Source organism: Colletotrichum fioriniae, assembly GCF_027942845.1.
Source record: "Colletotrichum fioriniae strain IMI 355084 chromosome Unknown scaffold_17, whole genome shotgun sequence".
NCBI lineage: Eukaryota > Fungi > Ascomycota > Sordariomycetes > Glomerellales > Glomerellaceae > Colletotrichum > Colletotrichum fioriniae.
Genome location: NW_027076853.1, coordinates 953129 through 970585, shown reverse-complemented (window position 1 = coordinate 970585; position 17457 = coordinate 953129). Strand labels below are relative to the sequence as shown.

General features: G+C 54.0%; 3 protein-coding genes across 3 annotated transcripts; 2 read left to right on the top strand and 1 right to left on the bottom strand.

Annotated features, from left to right (window-relative positions):
• Positions 1–3965: 3965 nt before the first annotated feature.
• Positions 3966–6755, top strand: N0V96_011468 (uncharacterized protein; the record flags this gene model as incomplete). The annotated part of the gene is made up of 2 exons (XM_053192124.2): positions 3966–6428; positions 6567–6755. 2 exons carry the CDS (start codon positions 3966–3968, stop codon positions 6753–6755), a joined length of 2652 nt encoding a protein of 883 aa, XP_053050288.1.
• Positions 6756–7854: 1099 nt separating this feature from the next.
• Positions 7855–11217, bottom strand: NEW1 ([NU+] prion formation protein 1; the record flags this gene model as incomplete). The annotated part of the gene is made up of 2 exons (XM_053192125.2): positions 7855–8587; positions 8642–11217. 2 exons carry the CDS (start codon positions 11215–11217, stop codon positions 7855–7857), a joined length of 3309 nt encoding a protein of 1102 aa, XP_053050289.2.
• Positions 11218–14327: 3110 nt separating this feature from the next.
• On the top strand, positions 14328–17198 carry N0V96_011466 (uncharacterized protein; the record flags this gene model as incomplete). The annotated part of the gene is made up of 1 exon (XM_053192126.2): positions 14328–17198. One exon carries the CDS (start codon positions 14328–14330, stop codon positions 17196–17198), a length of 2871 nt encoding a protein of 956 aa, XP_053050290.2.
• Between the last annotated feature and the right edge of the window lie 259 nt (positions 17199–17457).

The window sequence follows — 17457 nt, the reverse complement described above, 5'->3', positions numbered from 1 at the left end:
ACAACGCAGCCACGCAGCCACGGCCAAGGGTCCAGCTTCAAGTTGTAGCTATTGAATGTTAGCACCTCCGCTGGTGGGGGCACTTCTCAGCCAGCCTGAAGTGTTAATACATGTGGTCTCGGCATGGCTGGATAAGGCATCGTGCAACATGATGATATCTGGTCATGTCCTGTGAACCGATAGAGTGACAGACTAGTGGCGCAAGGAGATGAGGGCGGGCGGCATCCACCCATATATCGCTGGAAACCGCCCTTCAGCCCATCGCCTCAAGACAACTTGGATGCTTGATCGGTTGGCTGCTGAGATTGGCGACGTTTGTCGTAGTGCTCGATGGCTAACAAAGGGATGCTGGTAACAATAACCAGGCATTCAACGGGCCCCGGATTTCCACGTGCCAGGAACGACATCGCCTTGCCGAATAACAGCTCCGACGAGTGCGGCTGAAATCTCTCAATCGTGACAAAAGCTTCTAGCTGAATTCTCCGGATTCTCGCACATTGGCGGAAGATGCTCGGAAGAGAGCATTGATAGATACGGGGGTTGATACGTCGGATAGCAACGTTTGGCAGCCATCTGAACCTGTTGGTACTGTCAGCAGCGAAGGCATAAGCCGTAGAGCTATGCTGCAGTGGGTCCAAAAAGATAACGCAGGCCGAAATACTGAACATGTCCCGTTGATATCACCTATCTGACTCGAGAAAAGGTGGGTACATTCGCCACGAGGAATCCGCGGGCTAGTAGCAAATTCTCAAGCAGCGGCCACACGTCAGTCGTGGCGGTCTGCCGTTATCCAGCTCTAGTGCTGTGATTGATGCAGACAAGAATGGTTTGGTGTATCCATATCCGTGCTCTGGCAGATATGAGACGTATGTTGTGTGCGGCTTCGTGGGTCTCGTGGTCTCAGGCAGATAATGTCATTGTACCTTTGGTGGTGGAGGTATCTCACCTGGATTTGTAGAGCGTTGAAATCTTCGGTGCTTTGTGCAGTGTACGGGGCTGGAGGAGATGGAGTCATGATGGAGACTCTCGGTCTCGGACGATTTTCTCAGGTGTAGTGCTGCACGGGGAGGACGGTGAGGGAGAAACAAAGAGACGGATAGATGCCAAGCAGCAACGGTGCCGGCATCAACTCGGGATACGGTCCGGGTTGTAAGAAGTGGCACGGGTCGGATTGCGAGTTTGACAGGTCGGTGATGTCGATCCCTGAGTGGTCGGCAAGGCGTATCCGCAGATGCGGCTCCCAAGATGTCGGTGTGTGCGTGAGGTCTAAGAAAAGAAGTGTTCCGTTTGGCGATGAAGTTTCCCAAAGGCTGAAAGGAAAGGAAGCGGGAGAGTAGACGGAAGCAGCTTAGACGGGCCACGAGTGAAAATGACAGAGCGCCACCCCGGTAACCGCTCACCTGCTATCGGCCGCCATGGCTACCCGCGTCTGTTGATTATCAAAGCCCCAAAGTCCCGAATGTGAAGTGTGAATTGCTGAGCTTGCGTATTCTCTGCTGATGCTGCGGATTGAGATGAGGAAGCAAGTCCGAGCCCCAAGGACCCAAAAGGTCAAGATGACGAGCCAGGAGACTACCACTACCATCTCAGGTAAAGGAAGGAACCTAACATTGGGTCGCCGAAGAAGCGGTGCCTTCCACTTGGTCCCGGCAGCACCTAGCGTGTTTGTTTGGTGTGTCCGAGGGCCCCACATCTGGCAAGAGCTCCCATCAGACAAGGGAAAGCACAGACCAAGACAAGGCTTCGGCTCAGGCACAGGCGCGGCGCTAAAGTAAAGTAAGCGGAGCCCGGTGGCCCGTCTCTTTCCATCCTTGTCAATCTTCGGCCGGCTGGCCCCTTCCTCACCCCTGATCCCGGCCCTCACCCCCTGGTACCTAGCACTCTAAGGTACGGAGTATGGAGTTCCCAAGTGCAGGAGCAGGACAACCTCCCACACCCCTCCTTCTTCCCTTGTTCCTTGCTTTTCTAGCTGGAACGACTTCCATTGGCCCAATGTCTCTCGTAACCCGCAATAATTCTCAGTTGCACCTTCCCATTCAGCACACAAAGTTGTCCCTTGTCCTTGGCACGTTGGTACGGGTAGCCACGATGTCCTCACTCCTCGGCCGTCCTTTCCTCAGGTTCCCCCCCAACTCCAAACTCCCAGTACCACGCCCCCTTGTTCCCATTGTTGCTCTTGCCGTATCCGGGCATCATGGCTTTCGGCGCTGAAAAGTACGTTATGGTTTCTACGCAGTAGGTAGTTTTTTTTTTTTTTCTCACTTCCTTTCTTCCCCTCTAGCCTCTCGTGCCTCTCTCTACTCCGTATGTATTCACGTTATTCTTCCGCGTGGACTAAACCCCTTCAAGCCAAGCTGCCAATTTCCACTGCAGGCTTCTATACCCAGTATCGCCTACACCTTGTCCCATTAAACACTGCATCGTCGCCCTTTTTTTTCTTTCTCATTTCCACCCCGAGAGGAGAACGTAAGATTCCCAGTTATTGCTGCTTTTCCAAGCGCGCCTTTCTTTTGCATCCCCCCCTCCTCTGTTCCCCCTCCAGGCTCCGATCCCTCGCTTCGTCCACACTTCAAACTAGTGATCCCAGCTTCAGCGTGGCGAGCACCGCGAAGATCTCCAACAACCTGAACACGGCTGCTACCATAAGGTCGCTAGCACATCGCATCATATCCCAATCGACGGGAACCTAGACACGCCCGCCCTCCCACGAAGTAGACACCTTCCTAGACAACCCGTGCAGACCAGGGCAGCGCCCCAGCGTCCGATTGTTGTCTTTGCCCGTTCTCTCAGCATCCAATTCCCAGAACCTTGGCTCGCCGTGCCTCATCCGCGCAACTGTACTCCGTAAACAGAGAAGAATCCCATAGGTACCGTACCCATCCAGTCCGTCCACTCGCTTATACGGCATACCGGGCGATTATTGCAAATCCCATCACCACGTTCCCCTCTCACGTCCCATCCCGTTCGCTCCCCTCGGCAACAGCAGCAGGCCAGTAGGTAGCTCGTCTAAGGCAGGCAAGGAACGGTGTATCCGTTCGTACCGCTCGCCGTAGGGCATCTCCCGATTCCCTCCCCATCCTACACCCCCTTGCTCTGTCTTCTGCCTCTAGTCTACGCTCTAGCCAAAGCTTTTGGGTCTGGCTAGTAGACAAGACTCTTCTCTCTCACTCAACCATCCTACCAACTATTACCCACTCACTCTCCCCCTCCGCTACCCACCAACCTGCGCTCGCTCTGTCCGCCGGTCCCTCGCCTCCAAGGCTGGCTTGTTGCGCTATCCGTCTGCACACCCACCCCTTGGTCGTGTTGGCGAGGCTCATCGACGCTTTCCCCGATTGGACTGGCCTTGTTTCTTGCCGCTTCTCATCCTCCTCCTGCCGCTGTGTCTCTACCCTCCTCAATAACCTCTTGAACCCTCCCTCGTCTTCGACCACTGTTTGGCTTGCCTTCCCTTCTCTCATCCCTCGAGATCGTCTACAAGACTAACCCTCAAGGCGCCCATCAGAGACCCCGAGGTTGTTTGCACTGTCTCGTGCCTCCTCTTAGGCTTGACTCTCGCCTCCTGGTCCACATTCCTCGACTCGACTTTAATTCGACTCGATCCGACAACTCGGCGCCTTTGTTCATGGTTGCTTGAACATTTCCATACACTCGCTACTATCAGCCTCTGGTTCCACTCGGAAGCCTATACACTCGCTATCACTGCCCACCTGACCTTCATCTTGGGCTTCATTGTCTTTTCAACCTTACTTCGTTCGACCCGAGTTCGAACACGGCAGTTCCTACTGCATTGATTGCCCTTGTGTAACATTTATAGGTGCGCGACCTTCCTGCCGTGCTAGTTCCACTCGGAGCAAGCTTGTGACTGCGGGAGATGCTAACAATGTCAAAGCAGCTCGAATCGTACCGTACTTGGTCGACGACTCTCTGTCTCCTCAGAAGTTACCACGCCCGTCATCAACACGATGGGTCTCGGTGGCTATTTCAAGGCTGAGAAGCCTGAAGCTTCCGGTCGTGGCAGCCCACCGCAACCCGCCCGCGGCAACCAGGCTCCAGTCATGGAGAAAGACTCGAACAGGACGAGCACGAACGATATGGAACTCCAGCCGCCTACTCCTCGCTACAACTCTCGCCCGCAGTCCATTTCTGGCCGATCGACGCACTCCAATGGCAGCTCCATGTTCCTAGACGACATTAAGCATGAGGTCATGGTCAACTACCTCTACCAGCAGCAGTGCTCTCACCTCTGGGTCAGTGACGGTTCTGGTGAGGTCGAGGGTGTTCTCTTGCGAAAGTCCAGGGGCCAGTACATGGCTTGTCCTCCGCAATTGGGAACTTCTCCGTTCGCCCAGGCTTGCGCAGCTCTCAACGTCCAGTGCGCTATGACGGTGAACTCGCGTGTCATCAAGACTTTCCTCCAGTGGTCGCCTGACGCCGTCGATGTCCCTCTCATGAACGGTCTCCGAGTCCAGATTCTGCCCACTATTGAGGACCTTCCCAGAGCGAGAAAGCATCAATTCGCTGCCTTCATCGCTGCTGAGGGCCTTCTCATTGTCTGGGATGACGATGCGCTCCATCTCGTTCAGAGAGCTAAGGCTATCGAGTCCGAGCTCATGGAGCTTGTCTGGAAAGCCGGTGCTGAAGACGAGGAGGGTGACGAGAAGAAGGGTCCCAATGTTGGCGAGTACGAGATTGACGAGGAAAGCGGTCAAATCAAGCCCGAGAAGCGCCCTGTTCACCTCCTCAACACCTACCTCGTGTCTGTCACTCTGGTTCTCGTCGTCGTTTCTCTCGGCGCTGCTTGGAGACAGCTGGCAATCGAAGTCTCTGTCGACGGAGACTACCTTCGTCTGGCTCTCGTCGCCCTCTTCCCGCTTCAGATCTTCTTCACCCTGTTCTTCGCCCAGGTCATCGTCGGTTGCTTGGCTCAGATCTTCGGGCCTATTCGTCAGTTAACCATCAACTCCAAGTTCTACTCAGCTCGTCCCCCTCCAAGACTACAGAGCTCTTTTCTGCCCCACGTTACCGTCCAGTGCCCTGTCTACAAGGAGGGTCTGGGTGGTGTCATTGTTCCTACTGTCAAGTCCATCAAGCAGGCCATGTCTACCTATGAACTCCAGGGTGGCTCTGCCAATATGTTCATGAACGACGACGGTCTCCAGTTGATTTCCGAGGAAGAGCGCCGCGCTCGTATCGAGTTCTACGCCGACAACAGTATTGGATGGGTTGCCCGCCCCAAGCACGGCGAGAACGGCTTTACCCGCAAGGGCAAGTTTAAGAAGGCATCCAACATGAACTTCGGTTTGATGATCTCCCTCAAGGTCGAAGAAAAGCTCCAGGCCATCAACCGTCCCAATGAATGGACTCAGCACGATGAGGCCCAGGCTTATGAACAGGCTCTCAAGGAGGTTCTCGAGGACGATGGCCGTGCATGGGCTGACGGTAACATTCGTGTTGGCGACTACATTCTCATCATCGACTCTGATACCCAAGTTCCCGCTGATTGCTTCCTCGACGCCGTTTCCGAAATGGAGCAGTCCCCCGATGTCGGTATCATGCAATTCTCGTCTGGTGTCATGCAGGTCGTCCACACCTACTTCGAGAACGGTATTACTTTCTTCACCAACCTCATCTACAGCGCCATTCGGTACACTGTGTCCAACGGTGATGTTGCTCCTTTCGTCGGTCACAACGCTATTCTTCGCTGGAGCGCCATTCAGCAGGTCGGCTACTACGATGAGGATGGATACGAAAAGTTCTGGTCTGAGTCGCACGTCTCTGAGGACTTCGATATGTCGCTTCGTCTCCAGTGCAAGGGCTACATCATTCGCTTAGCTGCTTGGGCTGGTGAAGGCTTCAAGGAAGGTGTGTCGCTTACTGTTTACGATGAGCTTGCTCGTTGGGAGAAGTACGCCTACGGCTGCAACGAGCTTCTTTTCCATCCCATCCGCACCTGGCTCTGGAGAGGTCCATTCACCCCGCTGTTCCGCACCTTCTTGTTCAGCAACATTCGTTTCACCTCCAAGATCACCGTCGTCTCATACATTGGTACTTACTACGCTATTGGTGCCGCCTGGATCATGACCTCGGTCAACTACTTCCTCATGGGCTGGTACAACGGATACCTCGACAAGTACTATGTCGACTCTTGGCAGGTTTGGTTCTCCATCATCATTGTCTTCAACGGTCTCGGAAACGTCGCCCTTGCTATCATGCGTTACCGTCTTGGTGAGAAGAGCTTGTTGATGGCCTTCTTCGAGAACCTCAAGTGGACTTTCTTGCTTGCCATCTTCCTCGGTGGCCTCAGTCTTCACGTCAGCCAAGCCCTTTTGGCTCACATGTTCGAGATTGACATGACGTGGGGTTCGACCTCCAAGGAAGCCGAGTTCTCCAACTTCTTCATCGAGGTGCCCAAGGTTTTGAAGAAGGTAAGCTACTATATACCACCCTCCCTTGCTGATGCCAGGTGTTTGCTCCACATTCCAGTGGTGCTTACTCATGGCCATGTATTCCATTTTCAACCACTTCGTATCCAATTCGAGCCGACGCTAACGTTCTGTGCCTAGTTCAAATTCTCCATGCTCTTCTCCTGCATCTTCATCGCCGGTATGATCATCCTTGCCGTCGCCGACTTCGTCCCCCACGACTGGCGCATCACCGACTTCGTCGCCATCCTCCCCATGGCTACTGTTTCGGCCAGTCACTTGCTCCTACCCATTGCTCTCAACCCCGCGCTCATGACCTTCTCGTGGTAAACCAAATACTACATTGGATCTGATGCTATTTACTATTTTCATGAGCCGTACGAGGCGACAAACATTGTACAGTGGGCGATTTCCCGCAACGATATAGACATGGGCCGGAGTTGCGAGGGGCTTTGATACCTAGATTCCAGCTTGAGCAGACCACGACATGATCAGTGGCGCTCTTGTTTGTTTTCATTTCTTTTCTACCATTTCACAAAAGATGTCATGCAAAGTATCTTTAACACTTATATATAAAGCTTAATTATTACGACCATGAGGCGGCTCATCACGGAACCAAAGGATGGAGGGAATAGGTTGGACCACAGGATAGGGCACGAAGTAGATGATGGTCACCAGACACACACACACACACACACACACACACACACACGCCCAAGTGTTGGCATTTTATTCCACTAGCACAAATTTAGAGAAAACCAAGCCACATTCTTTATTCATCTTATCTTACTTTAGTTGTGTGCTGCAATGTCGGGATGCCTTTAGCTCTTAAACACATCGAATTCCGCATACATTACTAGCATCTAGTCTGTAGGGGGGTTGAAGCTGACGCTGGGTATGGGCGTTCTAATCCCTAGCTATGACTTCTCCAACACAGGTCACATGAAAGGTGGCAAAGTTGATTCGAATCGAGTTTTCATTCCATCGTTCCAAAAAGCTGTCTAGGGTGGGTTATTGTCTTTGTCAATGTTTAAGTGAACGCGACAATCTCCTGAAGGGGGCAGGAGACAAAATCCACCACATGAAAACATAAGAAAAGCACGACAAAAAAAGAGAGCCCATCCTGGATCCCGTCTATATGCAGAACGCCTTCTAATCCCGTCTGAACACGGATGGGGGGTTGTGGAGAAGAAACGACGTCTCTACATGGTCTTTCCCTTTTTCTGACCCCCTCCATCCCTTCTATCCCCAAGATATCTCTGAAAGCAAAAAATCCCAACTTTTTCTTTCTTAGGAAAGAGGGTCGACCTCGTCTGTGTATCTTCTGGTCATACTCTCTTCTCTCTCATTCTTAAACCAGCACCACAGAAGAAGAACAAGGTATCGCTCGTTATTAACCGTTTTTTCGTGAGTCGTCGTAAAAACCAACTTATTCCTCGTCGTCCGTGTCGGGAGGGTGGGGCGTTCCCTTGGGGCTGTTGAGCCACTCAATGTGTCTGAGACGACGACGGACCTCCTGCTCCTTGAGCTCCTTCTTGGTCTTCTTCTTCTTCTTTCTGGCGCGGAACTTCATTTCAGAGTTATCCTCGGCGCCAGAGTTAACTGCGCTGTTGACGGCACTGTTGGCGACAGAGGAGACGGCGGTGGAGGCGATGGCGCTTCCGGGCACGCTGCTGTTGTCCTCAAAGGAGCCGAGGTTGATGGCGGCGTTGCCGCGGAGGGCGACACGGCCGTCGTTGACATGCCACTGCTCGGAGCACAGGGCGCCGACAAACTCCTCATTATGGGAAATGAGGATGACACCGCCCTTGAACTCACGAATGGCAACGGCGAGACCGCCGAGGGAGTCACGGTCCAAGAAGTTAGTCGGCTCGTCGAGAACCAACAAGTGAGGGTTGTTCCACATGGCACCGGCGATGACAACCTTGACCTTCTGACCACCGGACAGGGAGCCGATCTCGTTGTGGTTGGCAATCTCGGGATCCAATCCGAGGTCCTCAAAGTGCTTGGAGATGACGGTGGGCTGGAGCTCACGGTAACCGAGACCCTCGCGAGATGCCTCGTGGTCGTCGAACTCCTGGATGAGCTTGTCGAAGCCCCACTCGATCATGGTCTCACGGGACACCTGGGTGTTGTACTTGGGAAGATATCCGCGCCATTTACTACGATTTGTTAGTTCATTTGCCACGTTATTCGGAGAATTGGGTTGTGCTTACATCTCGTATTGGAAGGTCTTCTTGTACTTCTGACGACCGACGATAGTCTCGAGCTGACGAGCGGACTTGCCGTCCTTGAGGTCGATGAGCTTATCCATCTGCTCGCGGTCCTTGTCGGAGAGCATACGGGTCTGCTTCATGTGGACCTCGCGATCGTCACCGTTGGCGTAACGCCACTGCAGGTACTGGTTGGGGGTCTTCTCAAGATGCATCTCGACGTGCTCAAGAGCGTGCTGCTTGATGTAGCCGATACGCAAGTTGGGGTGCTTCTCGACCTTTCCGGTGCTGGGAATGACCTCGCCAGTCAGGATCTTGATGAGCGTGGACTTGCCGGCACCGTTGGGGCCAATGATGGCCACTCTGGACGACAGAGTAAGCTGGCAAGTAACCTCAGCGAGAGAGGGCTTGGGGGCCTTGGGGTATTGGTATGAGACGTTGGTCATGCGGATAATGGCACGGGTCAGGGACTTGACACCAGTCAAAATACCCGGAGGCGGGAACTTGAACTGAACCTGGGAAGCGGAGAGCGTGTAGTAGCTCTTTGCCTCGGGGCGAACCTTGACAAAGGCGGCAAGGTTGCCCTTGTAGCAAGCAAGCTTCTTGTTGGGCTCGTAGTGGTAAATATCCGTGGTGACGTTGTCGAGGAAACCGGAGTCGTGAGAAACGATCAGACTGGTGATGTCGGGATGGGTCTTGAGGTAGTTCTCGAGCCAGGCGATGTTGGCAACATCCAAGTGGTTAGTAGGTTCGTCCAGCAACAGGACGTCGGCGCCCTTCAGCATAGCACGAGCCAGGGCCAACTTCATCTTCCATCCTCCGGACAGGGAGCCGACCTTGTGCGACTGGCGCTCGTCAGGACCACTGCCGAAGCCGAACTCGTCAAGAACCTCAACGACCTTGGCACGACCGCGAGCCGCGATCTCCTCGTCTTTGAGGACAAAGTCCAAAATGCTGATATCGGCATCTTCACCCTGGTTGTGCTCGACGTAAATGGTACGAAGGACATCCTGGGGAGGGAAACCCTCGAGCTTGCCGTTGGCGATACTGCGCATCAACGTGGACTTGCCGGCACCGTTGCGACCGCAAAGACCGTAGCGGTGACCCTTGAGCAGTCTCAGGTTGGTGTGGGAAAGCAGCAGCATGCCGCCGTATGCCAGGGAGAAGTGGGCATTGACAATCTCCGTCTCGCCATCGTCCTCCTTCTCGGGAACACCGTATTTGCGCTCGTCCTCCTCGACGTAGTACTTCTGAACGCTGTCGGCGATGGCAATGTTGGAGCTCGGGGCCAAGGCCTGCAGGTAGGGAGCGATGCGTCCAGAGATGCGCTGAACGAAACGGTGGTTGACATCCTCAGCAACCTGCTCGCAGATGTAGGGGCGAGCCACCTTGTAGATGTCGGTCACGGCAAGGCCGCCGGTCTTCTTGATCTCGGCATCAAGGATCTTGCCGACGTCCTCGCTAGAGACACGCTCGATGACATCCTTGTCGTCACCCATGGCCTTCTCGATGACGTCCAATGCTCTCTTAGCCAGCTCTCGGACCTCGGGGAGGGAAGCACGGTCGTAGACACCCTTCACACCAGGCTGCAACTTGGGCAGGAAGGTCCTGGCCTCAATCGGGTCGTGGACCAGCTTTGTCAAGTTCTCGACGACAACGACGGTCTGGCGGAGAACCTCCTGAGCGGTAGAGGGGGTATTGAGGGAACGCTCCAGCAGGGGTGTCAAGAGAGCAAGAACGGGAGAGGTGACGATGGCGACAAAGGTCGTCATGGACAGGGCATGGATGGCCTTGCGAAGAGTCTCGGTGGAGGGGTGGTGCATGGTATCGATGAGGAGGGGAACGCGAGGAGCGACGTCGTCGTTGGAGAGGAGTGCGGTAAGGGCGGTCATAGTCTGGACAGACTGCTTCTCGACCTCGGCCTTGAGGTCGTGCATGCCGCCCTCGACGATGGGGATGAGGCCAGCCAGCTTGGTTCCGATGGCCTCGCGGAGGACATCCTGTTCTTCAGCCTGCTCCTGTGTGGAGCCTACAGTCTGCTTGGCCTTCTCGGCGATCTTCTGGAGCAAGAGGAGGGCAGCAGCAGTTCCCTGCCACTTTCCGGTCCTCTTGGATAGGTAGGTGTGAAGAAGAGGCAGCAGACCGACAACGAGAGCCTCGGCGCTCAGGTTGTTGAAGAGAGCATCCAGCGCATATTGAGCAGACTCGCGGACAACGGAGCCCTTGTCGGACAGGGCGTCGAGAGCTGCAGGAACGAGGGCGGCATCCTGAACAAGGAAGACAACCTCGCTCAAGGGCGACTTTGGGGGCATGCGCTCAAAGAGGGCACCCAACAGGTTTTGGGCGCACTCGCGAAGCTGAGGAGACTTCTTGTTGGCGGCAGCCTTCTTGATCTCGGCAAGAATGCCATATTGGGTAAGACCTTGGTATCCGACCGTGTTGTTCAAGACTTCGCAAAGACCGTAGGCGGCATCGACTGAGGCGGCGGAAGTGGTCGCGGTGAAGATGGAGGTCAGGAAGGCGGAAACCTCTTCTTGGGATGGCGGGGGAGGGGCATCGCCCTTGGCCACGACGGTCATGTTCGCTTGGTGTTGTTCCTGCTGCGATAAGGGCGGGGTTACAGGGTGAGGCATGGAAGCGACAACCAGCACTCGGGGAGAGGGGTCGGAGGGCGAGAGAGGGAGAGCGCGCGCGAAAAAAGGGACCTCGCTTCTGCAATTCTGAAGGAGGGAAAACCGGAAAGAGTTTCGCGGGCTAGAAGGAGATGCTCTCGTCTGTCCTCTCTCTCGTGGGACGGCGAGTTTGTGTTGTGTAGGTCGTCAGCAACAAGTGTCCCTCCGTCGCAACACAGATTTTTTTTTTAGATTGGGCACTGCAAGTCCGGGAGCGATTTTTCCCTCTTTGTTTCTCATAATCCACCAGCAGAATCGCATCCTTGGCCCATGTGAAAAAAAAAATTCAACTTTGTATCCCGCCCCCTATCGGAGGCGTTTCATTGGTCACAGCGACTTACTCATCTCCACCCTCGCCCTCAATCTCCGTAGCGATAAAAGAGTACGTACCGCGGGGCTCCGTACCTCATCTTTTTCGCTCCGCTACGAAAGGCTCTTGATGCCCGAATTACCAATCCAACTACGCAACTCTCGCTGCTCGGCAAGGAAAATGGGAACCAAGGGTCCAGCGGAAATTATTTATTTCTTTCCTTTCAAAATTTTGGGTGATTCTTCTCAACAGTTTTAATCTCTGCGGCGTGGTTACTCCGGTGCCGGCGTCAAAATGCCGTTGAAGAAGCGCGGTCCACCCCGCGGTTGTGTCCCGCCTCAGCGTCGATGCCAAAGACTCGGCTAAGAGGTCACTGTCCTTCCATCTCGTTTCAAGAATCCAACAAATTCTGTCTTGCGAGTGCGACCCTGTTTGGTGCGCAGGAGCCTTGGGTTAGCGAGTGTTTAGGAGTCAAGTGAAGGCAGCGTTGCTTCTCATTCTCCCACTTATGCAGGAATTTTGCCCGCTTTGACTTATCCTGACAAGCCTCTTCCGGTCTTTGACACCGATATGTTCTGCCTTGCCGATACTCCACGTAGAAATTGCTGGCTTCATGACGATAAGCTGTCGGGTGTGGAGAATGATGTGTGGCGTACATAACGACCCAAGAAACCTCTTCATATGTGGCAGCCATGTCCAGCAAAGTTTCGGCTGCAGCCGTTTGTTTGCTGAGGCTACAGTGTCGGTTGCCCTTGGACATGGTTTAGTCTCATCGCTTTCAGAGCCCCCATCCGTATCGTAAGAAAGGATCAAGGCGAGTTCGACGTCACATATGGGGTGAATGAATCATGCGAGATTCTCTCGAGTTCGCCAAGTTGATTTTGATCTAGGCCTATCGTTCAGCGAGACTCTGACTTGCAAATTCACTCTCTCTGTCGGTGCAAGCCCCATGAATATGCTGAAATGACTTTGCGAAAACATTGTCCAACGGCGCATTGGGAGGGCTTCAACATCTGCGTTTCGTGTTCTTTACGACCTATAATAAATACGGCATCGTGGTGTTCTCGTAAAAATAAGTCCTGTGATGATCAGCAAACTGGCCAGTCTGATGCGTGGCATCGGCATAAAAGCATAAGTGTACCAGAACATTCATCAGACGAAGTGAGCAACCTCTTGGTCGGATTTTCAAGAGCCTGGAACGTTTCCACCCGTGATGTTTGGATCACTAAACTGCCTACCCGCTATGGATTAGTTTTGCTTCTCACATCGGACCCGCACATTCCAGTTGCCGTGCTTTGAATAATTCTGAGCGCATCGTTGGTCGTCAAAATCTAGCTGAGACACTGGGTTTCTCTTTCCCGACGCTGGAGGTGCTGAGGTCGAGGTTGAGTAGGCAAATTCGTGCGAAATTGGGGGTGAAGGAGTTTGCTTTTTGCATCCAGTCTCAGCTGATGGACGTTATATCTGCTGGAGAACAGGCCGACGGCAGATGGCTCCCCGCTTCATGTTAAGAGTAAGATGTGACGTCGGATTGATCAGAAGACGAAAAGGTGGCCACCAGCACCTGATATGGTCTGCCAGCTTTCGTCAGAATCTTCATCGTCGTCAGTGGGTCATTCGGTATCGCATCTTGAGACTGAGATGAGGTGTAAGACGGGATGGAATCCATCGGATCCAAACGGGAGATCTCCGGTGCCTACCTTGCCTTACTATGTACCTTTCCTTGGATTCGGGTATGCTTACCTAAGGTAAGATGAGGCATATCGTCCATAAACCTCAGCAAAGTTGCAAACAACCTCAAAGTAAGGTACGCAGTAATTACGACGTACCTTACCTGGAAATAGATGGGAATTTGGAGGGAATTTGGCATGCTTCTGCTGGGTTCTGGCTCTTCCAGGGGCACACGCTAGGTATTGTAGGCCCGTGCTGCCGAGGCCCCGCGCCAATCAGCGGGGCAGCCCAGTGAAAATGCGGCTCCACTGCCCTAATGGCGCTGCAATCGAGAACTGGAAGGTCCAAGGGACGTCACTAAGACAGGGGTAGCGGTCCAAGCGTGGGGCACCCAGTACGTACCTAGACCCAGATTCCCCCACTGTTTCAACCGGAAGCTCCCAAATCCAGGCGGGCACGGCCTGATCCCTCTGCACTCAGCAGCGTGGTTTACGAAAGGTTAAGCACGCCAACACGCCGCCAGCACGCCGAAAGAACAAGCCGCACTGCTGCGAGTCGAAACCTAGGGGAACAGACCTGACACCCCGTCCCTCGTCCCGGGCCCTTCAATTGTTTTGTCATTCCTCCAACCCTTCTCGACTCGTCTTCACAAGTCTTTGTCTGATTGTCCTTACCCGACACTGGCATCACGTCAACTTCCGAGGTCGCCTACGCTCTACACATACCACCAGAGCTCTATCTCGGTTGACCGCATTCGAGTTGCTAGCACCGTCTCGCAGATACACCCAATTACCTTCGAGACGCCTCGAGACTGCTTCTTTACACTACCATACCCGAGGGCGCATCGAGCAATGGTACGCCAGTCGAACCGTGCTGCCACAATCCGCCTCTGAATAGGACTGGTGCGCTCGTCAGACGCAGATCCAGCCTCAATTGTTTATCATTTCCATAACAAAGACCGGAAGCATTCGACTTCCCCCAGACGAACCCTTAATCACAACCACGGACAGTACACAGCATACTCAATCTGTCCGTCATGGACCCCAGTAAAGAAGGACTCTTGGGCGACAAGTCCCGCCGCTCCTACGATGGAGAATCCGACGACGGCTCCGACATCGATGCCACTGACTACCTTGAGCGAAATGAACCGAAGCAGGAGTCAAGATTCCCCAAGCCCGCCTTCCTTTCCGCCAGGCCGAGGGGCTGCATTGCAGCTTTCAGAAGGCTCTTCCAGGGTCGCTCGAAGCTATGTCTGCTCATCACCGCCGTCGTCTTCATCATGTGGGTATTCATCAGCGCCGGAGGAGCTGTCATGTACAAGAAGTTCAAGGGCGCACCCCCCACCGGCCTGTCACCACCATGGTACCCGACTCCAAAAGGCGGCATATCCAAGAATTGGGCAGAGAGCTACAAGAAGGCCGGAGAGATGGTCGCCAAGATGACTTTGCCTGAGAAGGTCAACATCACAACAGGAACTGGCTGGATGATGGGCCTTGCGGTCGGCACGACTGGCCCTGCCGTCCACGTTGGCTTCCCGCAGCTCCAACTACAAGATGGTCCCCTTGGAATCCGGTTTGCCGACAATGCGACCGCGTTCCCTGCTGGCGTCACTGTTGGTGCTACTTGGAACAAAGAATTGATGTACCAGCGAGGCAAGGCGCATGGACAAGAAGCCCGAGGCAAGGGGATCAACGTGCTCCTCGGACCCTGCGTTGGCCCCCTTGGTCGACTGCCTGCCGGCGGCCGCAACTGGGAGGGCTTCGGCGCCGACCCTTACCTGTCAGGTATCGCTGCCGCTGAGACGATCAAGGGAATTCAGGAGGAGGGCGTCATGGCTACCATCAAGCACTTTGTTGCCAACGAGCAGGAACATTTCCGCCAAAGCTGGGAGTGGGGATTACCCAACGCCATCTCCAGCAACATTGACGACCGGGCCATGCACGAGCTGTACGCGTGGCCATTCCTCGATGCCGTCAAGGCTGGTGTCGCCAGTGTCATGTGCTCTTACAACCAGGTCAACAACTCGTACGCTTGCGATAACTCTAAGCTTCTCAACGGTATTCTGAAGGACGAAATGGGCTTTCAAGGCTTCGTAATGAGCGACTGGCTTGCGCAACGTTCAGGGGTCGGCAGTGCTCTCGCAGGTTTGGATATGACAATGCCTGGCGATGGTCTATTCTGGCAGAATGGAAAGTCTCTCTGGGGCCCCGAGCTTACTCGAGCCGTCCTCAACGGATCCGTTCCTGTCGAACGATTGGACGATATGGCGGTTCGTATCGTTGCTTCCTGGTACAAGCTGGGACAGGACGACAAGAAACTTTACCCAGATGAGCTTCCCAACTTTTCCTCATGGACCAATGACAAGATGGGTACCCTCGCTCCCGGTAGCAAGACGCCCCAACCAGAGGTCGAGGTCAACAAGTATGTTCATGTGCAAGGCAACCACTCGGATATTGCCCGCCGCGTTGCTGCCGAGGGTACAGTCCTACTCAAGAATAAGGACGTGTTGCCAATCAGCAGAGACGGCTTCATCGATGCGAAGCGTAAGCGCCACGAGGGCAAATTGAAGATTGGCATTTTTGGTGAGGACGCTGGTCCAGGCAACGGCCCGAATTACTGCGCTGATCGCGGCTGCAACCAAGGAACACTGGGCTCGGGCTGGGGGAGTGGTGCTGTGGAATTCCCGTACCTCGTTACTCCTGTCGAAGCCTTGAAGAAGGGCTTCAAGTCTGAAAAGGTTGAGCTATCCGAGTATCTGACAAACTCGCCCCCATTCCAAAAGGACCCATCTGTCCTGCATAACCAGGATGTCTGCATCGTCTTTGCCAACGCGGACTCGGGAGAAGGCTTCCTGTCATGGGGAGGCATTGGCGGTGATCGAAACGATCTCAAGTTGCAGAAAGGAGGAGACGATCTGATCCTTCTGGTTGCCGACAATTGCGGCAAGGGTGAAGGAAATTCAGCCGGCGGTGATACCATCGTTGTCATTCATTCAGTAGGACCCGTCGAAATGGAACGCTGGATCGACCACCCTGGCGTTAAAGCTGTCCTCTACGCCAACCTCCCAGGAGAAGAGAGTGGAAACGCGCTAGCGGACGTGGTCTTTGGCGATGTCAACCCCAGTGGCAAGCTGCCGTACACAATTCCCAAGTCTTTGAAGGACTTTGGACCTGCCGGTCAGATCTTGTACCTGCCCAATGGCGTGGTGCCCCAGCAAGACTTCTCTGAAGGACTCTACATTGACTACCGACACTTTGACAAGAACAACATCGAACCTCGTTTTGAATTTGGATTCGGCCTGTCATACACAAGCTTCGAGTTTTCCAATGTCACCGTCAAGGGCGTCAAGGAAAAGAGCGCACTTCCTCCACCTCGCCCAGCGCCGGGTGCGGAGCCACCAAAGTTCAGCGACAAGATCCCTGACAAGAAGGTGGCTTTGTTCCCGGAGGGCTTCCGCAAGCTCGAGAAATACGTATACCCATACTTGGATACCGTGGACGACATCTCCTCGGACCCGTACCCTTACCCAGACGGATATGAGGTGAAGCAGCCTCCATCCCAAGCCGGTGGCGAAGAGGGCGGTAACCCCGACCTATGGGAGACTTATGTCACCGTCCAGGCGGACGTCACCAACACCGGCGCTGTAGCCGGCAAGGTCGTCCCGCAGCTGTACATGTCGTACCCGAAGAACGTGCACGGTGTAGACTTCCCCGTCAAGGTCCTACGTGGATTTGACAAGTTCAACTTGGAAAAGGGCGAGAAGAAGACGGTCACGTTCAACGTGACACGGCGTGACCTCAGCTACTGGGACGTACGGCAACAGAACTGGGCGATGATTACGTTTGGAGAGTACTCGTTCCTTGTTGGCGAGAGCTCGAGGCATCTGACGCAAAAGGGCAGTTGGTAGTTGTTGTATATTTCTTGGTTTCCGCTGGTTTGAAGCCATGTTTGTTTATGAATTGAAGATTGTGGGAAAACACATATTGGCGTCTTTGTTTCTACTGGGGGATTGTTGTACATGAGGAGGCTACCAGGAGTCTCGTGAAGGTGGTTGATCTACGCATGCAGAATGTGAATAGAGCTCCTCGTTAAATCACGTATGAAACGTGCTCTGATTAAATTGACTTCGGCTCTATTCATACCTGGGCCTAATGATAATCTCGAGA